The sequence below is a fragment of the Lentinula edodes genome (assembly GCF_021015755.1).
Source record: "Lentinula edodes strain Le(Bin) 0899 ss11 chromosome Unknown C8R40scaffold_2, whole genome shotgun sequence".
NCBI classification, from domain to species: domain Eukaryota; kingdom Fungi; phylum Basidiomycota; class Agaricomycetes; order Agaricales; family Omphalotaceae; genus Lentinula; species Lentinula edodes.
The window spans coordinates 576,260-589,992 of record NW_025764308.1 but is presented as its reverse complement, the minus strand read 5'-3'; the positions used below and the strand labels follow the sequence as shown (position 1 = coordinate 589,992).

General features: G+C 45.5%; 6 protein-coding genes across 6 annotated transcripts; 2 read left to right on the top strand and 4 right to left on the bottom strand.

The window, feature by feature from the left end:
- Positions 1–538: 538 nt before the first annotated feature.
- C8R40DRAFT_1157910 (WD40-repeat-containing domain protein) lies at positions 539–2,241 on the bottom strand (the record flags this gene model as incomplete). The annotated part of the gene is made up of 8 exons (XM_046229679.1): positions 539–701; positions 759–953; positions 1,006–1,437; positions 1,486–1,560; positions 1,617–1,657; positions 1,706–1,857; positions 1,922–2,186; positions 2,236–2,241. 8 exons carry the CDS (start codon positions 2,239–2,241, stop codon positions 539–541), a joined length of 1,329 nt encoding a protein of 442 aa, XP_046091412.1.
- Positions 2,242–2,679: 438 nt separating this feature from the next.
- C8R40DRAFT_1033606 (pectin lyase fold/virulence factor) lies at positions 2,680–4,783 on the top strand (the record flags this gene model as incomplete). The annotated part of the gene is made up of 13 exons (XM_046223353.1): positions 2,680–2,817; positions 2,868–2,941; positions 2,991–3,049; positions 3,091–3,170; positions 3,221–3,519; positions 3,581–3,677; positions 3,796–3,882; positions 3,943–3,981; positions 4,039–4,083; positions 4,143–4,207; positions 4,263–4,352; positions 4,408–4,498; positions 4,547–4,783. The coding sequence occupies 13 exons, from the start codon at positions 2,680–2,682 to the stop codon at positions 4,781–4,783; spliced, it is 1,401 nt and encodes a 466-aa protein (XP_046091411.1).
- Positions 4,784–5,293: 510 nt separating this feature from the next.
- Positions 5,294–6,727, bottom strand: C8R40DRAFT_1191485 (glycosyl transferase family, a/b domain-containing protein; the record flags this gene model as incomplete). The annotated part of the gene is made up of 2 exons (XM_046233057.1): positions 6,116–6,727; positions 5,294–6,061 (listed from the first exon to the last, which is right to left on the bottom strand). The coding sequence occupies exons 1-2, from the start codon at positions 6,488–6,490 to the stop codon at positions 5,294–5,296; spliced, it is 1,143 nt and encodes a 380-aa protein (XP_046091410.1). The 5' UTR covers positions 6,491–6,727.
- A 40-nt stretch (positions 6,728–6,767) lies between these two features.
- On the bottom strand, positions 6,768–9,006 carry C8R40DRAFT_1033352 (thiamine diphosphate-binding protein; the record flags this gene model as incomplete). The annotated part of the gene is made up of 6 exons (XM_046223335.1): positions 6,768–7,100; positions 7,157–7,195; positions 7,252–8,350; positions 8,401–8,503; positions 8,557–8,686; positions 8,743–9,006. 6 exons carry the CDS (start codon positions 9,004–9,006, stop codon positions 6,768–6,770), a joined length of 1,968 nt encoding a protein of 655 aa, XP_046091409.1.
- A 288-nt stretch (positions 9,007–9,294) lies between these two features.
- On the top strand, positions 9,295–10,525 carry C8R40DRAFT_1262031 (vacuolar protein sorting-associated protein 26-domain-containing protein; the record flags this gene model as incomplete). Its single annotated transcript, XM_046233843.1, has 7 exons — positions 9,295–9,476; positions 9,525–9,597; positions 9,650–9,806; positions 9,858–10,022; positions 10,081–10,256; positions 10,313–10,482; positions 10,514–10,525. Exons 1-7 carry the CDS (start codon positions 9,330–9,332, stop codon positions 10,523–10,525), a joined length of 900 nt encoding a protein of 299 aa, XP_046091408.1. The 5' UTR covers positions 9,295–9,329.
- Positions 10,526–11,386: 861 nt separating this feature from the next.
- On the bottom strand, positions 11,387–13,134 carry C8R40DRAFT_1157905 (acetylornithine aminotransferase; the record flags this gene model as incomplete). The annotated part of the gene is made up of 8 exons (XM_046229678.1): positions 11,387–11,732; positions 11,791–11,888; positions 11,948–12,025; positions 12,069–12,410; positions 12,461–12,543; positions 12,598–12,772; positions 12,835–12,899; positions 12,957–13,134. The coding sequence occupies 8 exons, from the start codon at positions 13,132–13,134 to the stop codon at positions 11,387–11,389; spliced, it is 1,365 nt and encodes a 454-aa protein (XP_046091407.1).
- Positions 13,135–13,733: the final 599 nt, after the last annotated feature.

Genomic DNA, 13,733 nt, shown 5'->3' with positions numbered 1-13,733 from the left:
CTACATCAGACTTGGAACTGCCAGTGCCAGTCAATTGACCGGACCAGGGGGTGACACCGAAAGATATCAATGCCCCGGATCGGACAGGACCGGACCTGTGATATATGCAAATGCTATCCAGCAGACTGCAAGAACTTACTAGGTTTGAATCCCTGGTCCCCCTTAGCAGGTAAAGGAAAACGACTATGTCGTTTGACCTAAAATATGAAATGCTTCACCCAAAAAAAAGATGGCCCAAACTTTGACCAGGAGATACATACATACGGTTGATGGCAATTGGAGTGATATATCAATACTTGGCACTAGCACTCAGTCTTGAGCTTGAAGTGGAAGGTATCAAGCAAGAGCAGATAGGCACTGGTCGTCATATTAACCCCATCGAATCTGCAAACCCGTACAATGAACCAATAAATGACATGGGAAGAAATTCGTGCTGGGAACATGAGGGGACATGCAATCAGATGAGATTGCGCAGATCGGATACTCAAGTATACTGAGTACTGTACGACTACGCAATGTATAGAGAAATGAAGTCGAATCAAGTCTGTTCCACCAGGACCACTTTTTTGCGTTCTGGCTTGGGCTTGCTTTCCCCCGCACGCGTGTGTTTCCTCCTGCGTTCCTCCTTGACCCTTTTCGATTCAAGCATAGTATTCTTGAGTTTGTTGGCCGTATACACAGGTTTTGGTAGATGCCTCGTTCTAATTGAGAGATCAGTCAAACATGTCGACAGCAGGCAGATGATAGATGGCACTCACCGCACAACCTTTCCAACTTCTTTGTCCATCTTCCATCGGTCCACGAGGCTACTTCGGTACTCGACCGCTGCTCTTTCTCTAGCGGTGACAATTCCAAGCCGTTCCGAAGCTTTTCCTTTCCATATACGAACGTTCCCATCGTCAGAACCTGATAGAACGAAGCGCGCGTCAGTGGTGAAAAGAGTGGAGGTCACTCTGTTTCAGACAGTGATTAGCCCAGAGTATAGGCTATGAATATCAAACAAACCTCTGCATTCGCTTCGTATGATACACCTCCGGTGAATGCCCTTGACCTGTTTGCCATATTCGCACCGTACGATCCCATCCTCCAGAGACAAACTCAGTCCCTGTCGGAGACCAGTCGCAACTCATCACTGCGGCCACATGCCCTTTATAAATCAGACTGGGCGCATCGAGTCGTCGAATATCGAAGGTGTAGAGGTTGTGGTCTTCAGAAGCTAAGAGGATATTGGTAGGGAACGTTGGTGACCACGAAAGAGCATTGGCGCGCATCTGCATGACTACTCGACGTTCTGCTTTCCCTGTACGGATATCGTACAGGGTAAATGTGCGGTCAGAGCCGACAGAGGCAAGGATTGATGATTCGCTGAGATTGAAGCGTACTGAGGAGATGGTTTCGGTAGACGTTGGAAAAGTTAGATTTGAAATGGGAGCACTCCTGTCAAAAGCATTGGCTGATACGAAGTAACGAATATGAGAAACTGACTTGGTTTCGTCCCATATTTGTACAAGAGTCGAAGCCGTAGCAAATATGGACGAGAATCTTTGATGATCTATTGAACTAAGAGATCGCCTTGAGATTTGTATGAAAACAAAAAAATATAGAGCACACCATACTTGAAAGCATATTTGCCAGGAAAAACATTCACAGGTTCGTCCTGCAAGATTGAAATTAGGTTTTTCACTTTCAAAAAAGAGCTACGAACTGATCCAATCTTCCACAATTTGACATTGCAGTCAACACCGCAGCTGAGCAGGCGAGAGTCTCCGGCGAAGCTCAGGCCCGTTACTTTCCCTTTATGTCCCTGCGGTAACCGTGCCATTTGGATCCTTTGGGAGAGATTGTGTACTATAACGCCTACAAGTCGTTGTAGTTGAATCAGTTTCGGGTTCCTTGAAGCTATGCAAGTTCACGCACACACCTCCGTCCCAACTGCCACTCGCTACCGTTGATATTGAATCTCCTTGCTTTGCGAGGACCTCTACAGCATCGACATGTCCTTCCAGAGCGCCCACAAAGGGTTTGGCAAACATCCTGTCCATTTTTGCAGCATTCAAGGCTCTTGTACGTTCACGGGCGCGGGAGAAAGGATGCACGAGTGGATTTAAATTTCTCGAAACTGGAGTAGGATCTCCAGGTCGAGTGGCTGTATGAGATGAAAGATCATGTTGTAGGACGGATATTTTCTGTGCAAAACTCAAGAAGACGTCAGAGCGGTTGATAAGGGTTACTCACCACCATATTGTCCGTGGTCAAAATTCGTAAACTGTATGTATAGTTCGATTAAATCATAATAATGGTAGTTGAAAAAATTATCGTGAGAAGAGTAGAACACGGCGCGCACGTGAGACCTCGTAGAGACAGCTTTGACCCTCTCTCAATTTGAATTTAAGATAAAGCGTTCTTCTTCGCTAGCCCAGTTTTGCTCATGGTCAAGCTCATGTTTCTCCGGTGGTCTTTTCATAGCTTGAAGTTGCCGGCATGAAGACATGAACAGATGACTGACGCTGATAACTGGCCCCGGACCGCGTCGCATATTTTTCGATGGCTCTCGTGATTGTTTTGCATGCAGTTCAACGAGGTCAGCGACCTTGAAAATGTTTAGATATGACATAACCGGACCCGTCTGCTATAAAGGACCACGATGTGGACATGTTGTTTTTATCTCCTCTCCACGCTATGAAACCAAAAAACTTTGTTCCTTCATTAATCGTTGGTTTCTTTTTGTACTTTCGAGTAATTCTTGGCTTGGGGATAGATCGCAACAAAGAATGCACTGTAACTCCGTTGGGAGTCGGTCAGGATGACACTGACCAGGTCTACACATTAAACTTGCCGATCTACATACACTCATACCACTTGTTCAGGTTTTGGCTGCAATCTCTCAATGTGGGACTAATGGGACAATCACATTTACAGAAGGCTCCTTCAACATCACTAGGTGAGCTTGCTGACTTTGGCATCTTTTCCACGTATTCATCACTCTTCAGAAAGATGACCTGGGAGCTGAACTCTGCCAAAGTCAATTTGTTTGGTTACTTGAATGCAAGTTTTATACTCTTTGAATTTGCGGAACGAGATTGAATGCAGCCCTCTATTTCTCACAGTTCATTCCAGACATTGAATACTGGCTCAATATGTCGAACACATACCAAGTGGTGTTCATTCAGGTATGTCCTGTTGTGATATAGTACAACACAATACCGAAAGGAATGTCCAGAGCCAGTCTTCCTGGTTTGTTGTCACAGGTTCCGACTTCGAAATCGATGCACATAATACTGGTGGCATCCAAGGCAACGGTCAAATTTGGTGGGACTTTTTCTCCAATCGCACCAAAGAAGACGGTGATGGTCGTCCGATATCTTTGACGCTGTTTAATGCTACGAGAGGGGTGGTACGAGATTTCCGTATTGATGCACAACCATTCTGGTGCAATTGTATTGCGGAATCTGACGATGTTGTGTACGATGGGATGTTGTGTAATGCTACCAATACTAATCCAGAATTTGCGGGCACCAAGTGAGTTTCATGTTCTCTGCACAAACCTCATGTTGAATCGTAGTTGTGGGTGATATGCTAGTCTTGTACCCAATACCGATGGCCTTGACACATACAGAAGCAACAACGTAACACTCATGAATTGGGATATCACCTGTGGGGATGATTGTCTTGCGTCCGTATCACTGTTCATTTGAGGGGCATTTCACTAACGCCCGAATACGTGGTTGGAACAGAATCAAAGGGGTAAGTCTTCCTAGACTTGTTTTATGCAAAGTATAACGCATCTCCGGACAGAATACGACAAACTTAACTGTCCGTAATGTCACTTGTAATGGAGGGAATGGGATTGCATTCGGCTCTCTGGGCCAATATGTTAATCTCGTGAGTTGCTATCTGTCTATTTTCCTCCATGTCAACTTGAAGCTCACTGCGAGTCTACAGAGGGATGTCATCGAAAATGTCTACATGGAAGACCTTCAAGTATGACTGATCCACGAATCCGACGCTATTTTCCATGTTCTCATATCACCACCTTAGATGGTCCGTCTCCCTTCCGATGTGCAACCGAACATGGGAACTGGGGTAGGTACAGTGGCAAATCACGCGTTCTACTCTTTAAAAGTGTTCCCCTGTTTATATAGGTCTATTTCAAGTCGTGGACTGGGGAAGTAAACGGTACTCCTCCCACAGGAGGAGGAGGAGGAACGTAAGTCAGGTGTTTGTATCATCGCCCCCAAGCATTCCATAAACCTTGCGTATAGTGGGCACGTCCGCAACGTTACTATCCAAAATGTGAATGTGGATCAGGTAGATATTCCAGTTCACGTTTACCAAACAAACGGTGGTAGCGCGTGGGTCAAACTTCTTATCATATACACGCCTTGTACATACTAACCGTATCAACAGCTCTGAAACGCCTTCGACATTGATGTTTAGCGGGTTACACTTCAATGATTGGACGGGGAATGCCACCGGCAACACCAGTTCGTTTATTCTCGTTGCTTATAACCTTTGACATTATGATGATCTTTTTCTAGTCCTTGAGTTCGTCTGCAGCCCCGCTGTAAACTGCACCGATCTCAGCTTTGAATTGTTCAATGTCACACCCGCTGCCAACGAAGCGCCACGATACATTTGCCAGAACGTTACCAGTATAACAGGGTTGCAAGGTAAGAGTGACAAGATACTGCGAAATCAGCCTGACTTGTGTATCTGGGCATTGGGCATACAGCACCGTGTAACGCCACTGGAGAGTCTTAAAAAAGCAGAACAGCGGCGATGACTAACTGTGATTTCAATCTATAACGCTAAGTTGATACCGCAACGGCAAAAAGCAACGCTCAACCACTATAGGATGAAATTGGTTAAATAGGTACACTTCCAAACTGTGACAACATATGAAGATGGGTCCGTCTATAAATACAAAAATTCTGCGATGATTGTATCAGAGAACAAAAAACAAAAGAAAGAAATGTGGATGGAAAGAAAATTAAGGACTTCTAGATGTTATCCTTGAGATATTCAAATTATTTCTAGTACATGCGATTGTATGCTATTGTATGCCACTGTACTACTATGTGTAATTTTTTGCTGAAATAGTAAATAAATATCGTTATCAAGGTAGAGAAAAGACATCGCTACATAGAGCAAACAAAAGGAAAGATGAAATAAAAACAGAAAGTTGACGAGAAGAAGGGTGACAAAGTGTTACGACATCACATGAGATTTCCCATGGTAGTCACAGGGAATCAATACAATTCAATGTGACTAACTTCCATATAAGGTCGCGAAGTCAGTGTCTGCGCCGCTGCTCTAAGTCGCCTCGGGTCTCCAGGGCTTGGGCCTGAACCTTGAGGCTATCCCGAAAAGTTTCTAATGCGCACCATGCTTTTCCAGAAATGACGGCTTCGTACGCAATCTTGACCCCATCGATGTATGTGTCAGCCAACCCAGACACTACCAATAATGCAGATGCATTCATTAGCACAAAATCCAGGAGCGGCCTCTTTGACAGAGGAATGTTCTCCCCCGAGCGAAGCAAAATTTCCAGAGTTTCTGCGTTAGTATCTGGGCCACCACCTCTCACTGCTTGGAGGGGATAGGGATTGAATCCGAATGTCTCTGGACACAGGACACTTTCAGATATTCTTCCATCCCGTAGTTCCCATACCCAGGTCGGCCCAGCACAACTAATTTCATCAATCCCCTCTTGTCCGCACACGACCAGTGCACGTATCACTCCACTGTCCTTGAGTGTTTTTGCAAATGATAAACCAAGTTCGGGCTGAGGAACTCCAAGGACCATACCCTTCGGCTGCGCAGGGCTAATCAGCGGTCCGAGGACGTTGAATATTGTTCGGAAAGGAAGGGCCTTGCGATAGGGCGCGATCGTTGCCAGTGTTGGGTGGTATTGCGGCGCAAGAATGAATGAGAATGGCATACGACGGATTATCTGGCCTGCTTGGGTATCGCAAGCACCCCCGGGCCGAATAAAATTGCAGCCTAATGCTTCCAAAAGATCCGCAGAACCAGAGGAAGACGTGGAAGCCTTATTTCCATGCTATTTCCCGATAAGAATGTCGGTACATTGTAGCTAAGTGAATTCACATCTAACCTTGATTACTCGCGCACCAGCACCCGCCGCTACTATTCCCGCAGCTGTGCTAACATTGAACAAATTGTACCCGTCTCCACCGGTGCCAACTATATCCACCACAAAATCTTCCTTACCACCTTCAACTACGGCTGTGAGAGCCCGTTCACGCAGCAGGCATGCAGCTGCTGTCAAGAGCTCTGACTTCCTTTCGACATGGCGGAGATGGAGCGCAATCAATAATGCTCCGATCTGCTCTGGCGGAAGTAAATCTGGTGTCAATAGGTAGTGGAAAGCAGCCCGGAGGTCATCTGGGATGAAGGCTTCTGGAGTGTCAATGAGTTTCTTCATTATAGACTTGAAGGAAGCGGTTTCGTATGTGGGATTCACTTTCATGGTGGATGAGTGCTCGAATCAGATGTTGTTGGTCCTTTTGAACCCTGTAATCCTCAGCGACATCGGACAGTTGAGCACAGTGTTCTTTATACCCACCCCTACTGCACTTGGTACGAGTGAAGGCTATTCTTCACCGTCATACCTTAGACGAGGCGAGATAATGTCTTGGAACATGCAATCAGAATGTTTGGAATGACTAAGAACTGCTACGATTAGCACTGGTAAAATGCTTCAAGAAATGAACATGTGGAGTAAGGCGATTGAACTTGTCATTAGTTTACAGAGCCTCTAGGAGGCAATCAATTACAGCACACCGTTTTTCTTCGATCACTATTCGAACCGCTTCTGCGAGCACTCCTTTGAGAGTTTTCCAAACCAAGTCCGGCGGTTCTGTCGCGTTATCGGAGGATAAAGATACACTTCTGCCCCAGGCCCAACCGTCAGTGGCGGCGACGGCAATTTGAGAGTAGCTCGGAGAAATCCTATCGGATTGCGCAGCCGAGATTTGAGTTCGGGATTCAAATGAGAAACCAACAGAGAGTTGCTCTCCTGAACGTGCCTTCGACCCATGACCTTGAGGATGAACCGCTAGCATTGATAACTTGGGGGACTGATGTACAGCATTTCTTAGCGGTGCTTCGAAAACATTTACCAGCAATAACTCACTTTCCAACCACCGTTATTGAGTACAATGGTCAAAAAAGGCTATGATATGATTTCAGCATAAGGAACCGCATAAACAAGTAATGACATAGACTAACCGTATTATATCGGCGAGCAATCCAAAAGGCAGAGCTCGGAACACCAAACATGAACGTCCCATCGCCCACCACCGCAGTCACCAAATCATAGTCCATTGTATCGCTTCCGGTTCCACTAGAAGACGAACTCCCTAAAACTGCACCTACACAGGCACCAAGTGCGTAACCCAAGGACGAACCTCCAGAAGTCAAAAGACTTCCAGGAAACTCGGCTCGAGCGTGTTCCCAGACGACGCCGTAGTTAGATATGGCTTCATTGATGATTAAGGATTTCGATGAAATGGGAGCCACAACTTCCCGTAGGGCTCGCATGATATGGGGTACTGTGATGAGATTTGAGGGCCCTTCTTTTGCGACATCAGGTATGGATTCGTCCCCATCTAGACGAGCAATCCATTTGTCATGAACCTGCTTGATTCGTTGCGCTCGCTGTTTGATTCGATCCCGGATTTCAAGTATAACCGTCTCAAGCTTCGTTGTACTGCCTCGTATGTGCTCCTTCGTAACATCAACTAACTGTCCAACAGCCGTTTCTGTATCGGCACAGCATATCAACTCTACTCCTCGATGTAAAGCCGCGTCCCAAGTCCCCATCGCCACGTTCGTTTTAAGTGGATCTCCACTGTCAATGATGAAGACTCGGGAACCATCTTCACTTGGCCCACATTTGGAGGGGATCCAGGGGATGTCTGAATCAAGCACTAGGACAGTGTCAGCAATTTGAAGATGCTCTTCAAATGAGTCTGTGGTCGGACCCGGAGAAAGATAGGTGATTCCAAATAGGAACGGATGCGAAAAAGGAATGTTGACGGTGGAGGGACAAACGCAAAAAACAGGAACTGCGAGCAGAGTGGAGAGCGTGAGCACGGAAGAGACTGCATCTTGATTACGTCCAATATGGGAAGTTATGATCAATGGATGGAGGGCCGTGAGTAGGGCGGTACTGATCGCCATCGTATCAACTGGAGAAAGAGCTGCTGGAGAGACAGATATGTGGGGTTTCATTGATAATGAATTATACAGTGCGAACGGGTGTTCCTCTTCCATAACCTCTCTACGTGCCCAAAGATAGACTGGGCCTTTGGGTTCAGAAGTGGCACTACAAAAGCATAAGTCGATGCAACGAAGAACAATGATGACTGCCTTTACATCTGTAGGGCGCGTTTAACGATTTGAACAACATTCCTTCCGGAGTTAATTTGAGCAGTGTATCTCATGTACTGGCGAACAATTGCGGTTTGGTCAGGTATGTCTGTACATCATTGGATGTTCAAACGAGTCGCAGCTCTCTAGCTTTTGAAATACCTTGAAGCCACATTATCCATTCATTGCGACTACCCTTCATCTCATTACGACTTGTAAAGGGCGATGCACCTGCATAGATGAGGACTGGAACTCTGCCTCGATTGACATTATGAATTGCCCCAGCAAGAGCCTATACCAATAGCGATGAATGGTGAGCATATAATCTACGTTGAAGAGCATCCGAACCTGCGTCCCTACATCTACATGTATAATGACCGCAGCTGGTCTGCCAGTGACCTGAGCGTATCCTTGTGCAGCACTAAGAGCTACCATTTCGTTTGGGCACGTTATCACACAGGGCGAAGTTGCCCCTTGATGCTCGCCTTCAAATCGTTGACGCTGAAGTTCTTCCAACATTGCTGGATGATCGGAGCCCCAGTTCACGAAAGCATGCGTGATGCCAGCGAGGGAAAGAGACTTCAGAAATAAGGATGAGGTCGTGTACACCATAGTAGTGGTAGGAAAGAGAACTTCTTGTTTTTCGTGTAAACCCTTGGGAGTGCAGGAATTGATTTGCTTTGCGGTCAGAAGACCTAAGGCTTATCGGTGACGGAGAGGGAAAAAAACTTCGAAGATTCGGGATTGCATGAATTATAATGTACTGAGTCTCGAGAGAAAGAGGAATGTGCTTTGATATTATTGGACTGCGCTGTAGTAGGCAAAACGGGGGCAAAATCAGGAGAGAAAGTGTTGCCATTGGAACTTGAGAATCGTGCCGGACGGCGGACACGTGCTTCTCTTGTCACTCTTCTCCAATCTCTATCCAAGACACCATGGCGGGCTATTTCTTCTCATCGCCGATAGACATTGATGTGAAACTGGAAGGAGAGGATGTACGCAAGCTGGCAGAGACCAAAGGCGAAAAGGACAAGATGATTTCATGTCCGGTATATTATGACGGGGACACTGTGAGCGGTCAGGTAAGCCAGCATCTTTGAGCAATGATTACATGCAAGAACAACTCTCAGATATCCATCCGTACACGGGACGGCAAGAAGGTTCAACATGATGGTATCAAGGTTGAATTTGTTGGAAGCATAGGTGAGCTTCAAAATATGTTCCCAACATGCTCGATTCTACAGGAAACGAATAGAGTTGTTTTATGACCGAGGTCATCATCACGAATTTCTGTCACTCTCTCAAGAGCTTGCAGCTCCAGGCGAAATGCGTCAAGCGCAGACGTATGAATTTGGTTTTAAGAACGTAGAGAAGCAGTTCGAGAGTTATCAGGGTATCAATGTCAAGTTAAGGTATGTGCCTATGGTATATAAAGCCCACCAAGCTTTCACTTACCTTATCAGATATTTTATACGCGTAACCATATCACGGCGGATGGCAGACGTGGTGAAGGAGAGAGATATCTGGGTACACTCATTTAGAATGCCGCCAGACAGCAACAACTCAATCAAAATGGAGGTCGGCATCGAAGATTGCTTGCATATCGAGTTTGAATACAACAAATCCAAGTCGGTACAATGCCTAAACTCAGTGTTTTCCCCTGCTCATATCTTTCTTTTCTTACAGGTACCACTTGAAAGACGTCATCGTAGGCAAGATCTTCTTCCTACTTGTGCGAATAAAAATCAAGCATATGGAATTGTCCATTATTCGAAGAGAAACCACCGGCGCTCCTCCAAATCAGTACAACGAAAGTGAAACAATAACCAAGTTCGAAATTATGGACGGTGCTCCTGTAAGAGGTACGACGCGTTATTTCCCTAGTCACTATTACTCACATTACTTGTACCTCACTCAGGGGAAACTATCCCCATCCGCTTGTTCCTTGGTGGGTTTGAATTGACACCAACCTTCCGCGACGTGAATAAGAAGTTCAGCACACGATACTACCTCAACCTGGTTCTCATTGACGAAGAAAATCGACGGTACTTCAAACAGCAGGAAATCACTATTTTCAGAATACCAGAAGTGCGTATTATCAACATCTCTTTTCTTCCAGACCCTAAAGTAGTCAATTCTCAGAATTAATCATACAACTCATTGTGCATCATGTATATTATACTGATATCATTTATTCCATGGAAGTACTGACTCCTCCCATAATTTGTGGTCCACTTCTCCGATTTTATCGAATGGCTTATCTTGTGCCGCAGTTCTGCGAGGTTGTGCCCTGCCCCTACATAGTACCGGAGCATCAGATACTCTGCGGGAAGGATGTTTATCAAAAGACGAAAGTCACGAGTGGACCGTATTCACTTATTGCTACTCTTGCAGTGGCTTGCAGTAAGTTACAAGCCAGTCTTTGTATGGTTGAGTGTTTTTGAAAGGCTTCCTCACTGAGAGACTGAAGTTTGAATAAGGACGTACTCGATAAACACTAGTGTAGGATTATCAATATCCCGCCAACGGAGTATATACCTATTGTTGGGAGTTAACTTCCCTTTTGATGCCGATTCATTCCGGTTCCACGTGACTTCACTTACTTATTGGACTTTTCGCACGTTCATCACCCTCAGCTGTTACAACCTATCTGGTTCTTCACTGAGGGTGAGTTTTTCTCCGTCTATTACCTATAGTTATCGATACTCACTCGTTAGATAGATTTCACTCATATCACTCTACGTATAGGTAATCTATCAGCTGTTACAACCTATCTGGTTCTTCACTGAGGATTTCACTCATATCGCTCTACGTATAGATACTTGACCTCTAAGACCTATCCATGTATTGTAAGTAGTGCTTAAACTGTCTACTCAGGTGTAAACTCTTCTTGACCAGTCAATCCCCTCAGTATGTACTGACCTACTTCGTGATTTCAGTAGTTTGAAAGTATTCTACTACATACGTACACCTTTTAATTCCTTCCTTAACCTTAACCTTCCCTCACAACTTCCCTTAGACTTTCCGCAAAAATATCACATCCCTTCTTCATATCCTCCCGTGAGATATTCAGCGGTGGAATGAACCTCACCACCTCATACACGCTCGTTGTCAATAGAAGCATACCCTTTTCGATACATTTCTTTGTTACTCGACTTGCGATACCTTTCTTGACCGTAAGACCCTTCGGAGTCGCAGGGTCAAAAGCAGCACCAGGACCTTCTGAGGAAGCAAATTCCATAGCGACCATAAGACCGCGACCTCGAACATCAAGGATATGCTGAGCTAGTGTTTGGTCGTCTCTGAGCGCGTTGAGGGAGGCAAAGAGCTCTTGAGAGCTACAAATGAAAGGACAAAGTTGACTGATTTGCATGTAATATTCTGAAACTGACGAACCGAGCTTGAACGTTGGCCATGATATTTTCTTCATGGAAGGCATCAGCGACTGCACAAGCAGCCGCGCAAGATACAGCATTTCCGGCGTAGGTACCTCCCTAAAGGCACGAGCGTGAAGTTAATGGCCGTCTACGATTAAAACGCTTTGTGAATTTACCATTGAACCAGGCGCGAGTTTGTCAGTCAACTCTTTACGACTGACTATACCACTCAGAGGAAATCCATTTGCTAAGCCCTACCCAATGTAAGTTTTAGACTCATGAAAATTACAAACTTACCTTTGCCATCAGTAGAATGTCAGGTTTGACCTCGCTCTCCTCGATGAAAAACCATTTACCAGTCCTTCCGAAGCCGGATTGAACCTCGTCCACGATCAACAAAATTCCATGTTGGTCACAAACTGCTCGCAAGCCCGCTAAAAATTCCTTTGGAGCGGGAACATATCCACCCTCACCGAGAACAGGCTCGATGATGATTGCCGCTGTATCCTTTGGTGAAGTCTGTTGTGAGAGAAGAAGGTGAAGTTGGTATAGACATTGTTCCGTCAAGACTGAGGGTGGAGTGGATGGTGGAAGACGATGCTGGTGCCAGAACGGATACGGCATCGAGAAAACCCCAGGCTAAGTGTAAAATCAACATATCAGCTGCATAGAGAGATTAAGGAACGTGCCATCAGAGGAGCTACACTATCAGAATAAACAGTCTTGCTTTTAGTGACGGCCATAGCACCGAAAGTACGACCGTGGTATGCACCTAACAGTGATTCTTTCAGCAGAGGCATATCAGGATATGTCATTGAGACCTTACCCTGCATGGTAACAATGTTCTGTCGTCCGGTCAAAGCCCTAGCCATTTTGATTGCGCCTTCTACCGCTTCCGACCCCGAGTTCCAGAAAAAGAACGAGTCCAAGGAGGGATGAGGCATCACTGGAAGAAGTCTTTCGATGAGGCGGAGGTACGGCTCGTGGAATGCAATGCTACACTGAGAAAGGGTGTATTTTAAATAGGCAGATCGCGAAATACAATCAACGAAGAATGAAATACCTGGGCGTGTACAATGTTCATACATTGATCTGCAGCGGCCCTGCTTACTTTTGGATGAGAGTGACCTAGAACACAAGTTAAAATACGCTATACTGTACGGTAAGAATATTTTCAGGACATACCCAGATTTGTTACACCGATTCCACAGGTGAAATCCAGCATTTTCTTTCCATCCAGGTACTCTACATAAGAGCCTTTCCCTTTGACCATAATCCCATCACTGATCCTTGCAAGCCCTTTCGTGACATGCTCTTTTCCGAAATCATTTAAAGTTGCAGGTGAAAGGATTGAGGAAGACATATATCGTTCGCCGTGTTGGAAAAAGGAGCGTCTGCTTGCGATTTCAGCGATTAAAGAGCGACATAGATATAATGAAGATACATGCCCTGTAGGACGACCGAAGCGAGTTAAGAGCTGGGGTATCATGTATGGCCTACGTAGAAGGATTATATACGGAGACCCGCAGACTTATGACATTAGCTTACTTAAGCTTTCCTCCGCTATCTGGCGGGCGGTTTAAGTAGATAGAGTCTGGATAGAGTCATTCCCACCTCCTTTATACAGTCAAATCTAGTTGCACCTCGGAATGGGCAAGCAAAGCATTTTTCTCAAATCTGATTTGATAGAAGGTAGGTATAGACCATACTGAACCATATATGCTCTAAGGATTTGCAGAGGCAGGATAGAAATGCATGCGATTGAACAGGATTCATCTGCAAAACCTGGATATTTGGCTAAGGGTCCAAAAGCAGTTGAAAGCATTTCCCAGCCCTGAAAGCACTCAGAGCAGCCTGCTCTCAGTGCTTTCGGTACTGGGATCTGCTGGGATCTGCTCTCAGCCCTTAGCCGAATATCCATGTTTTGCAGATGTTGAACTTATCAGTGTAAAAACTTGTTAT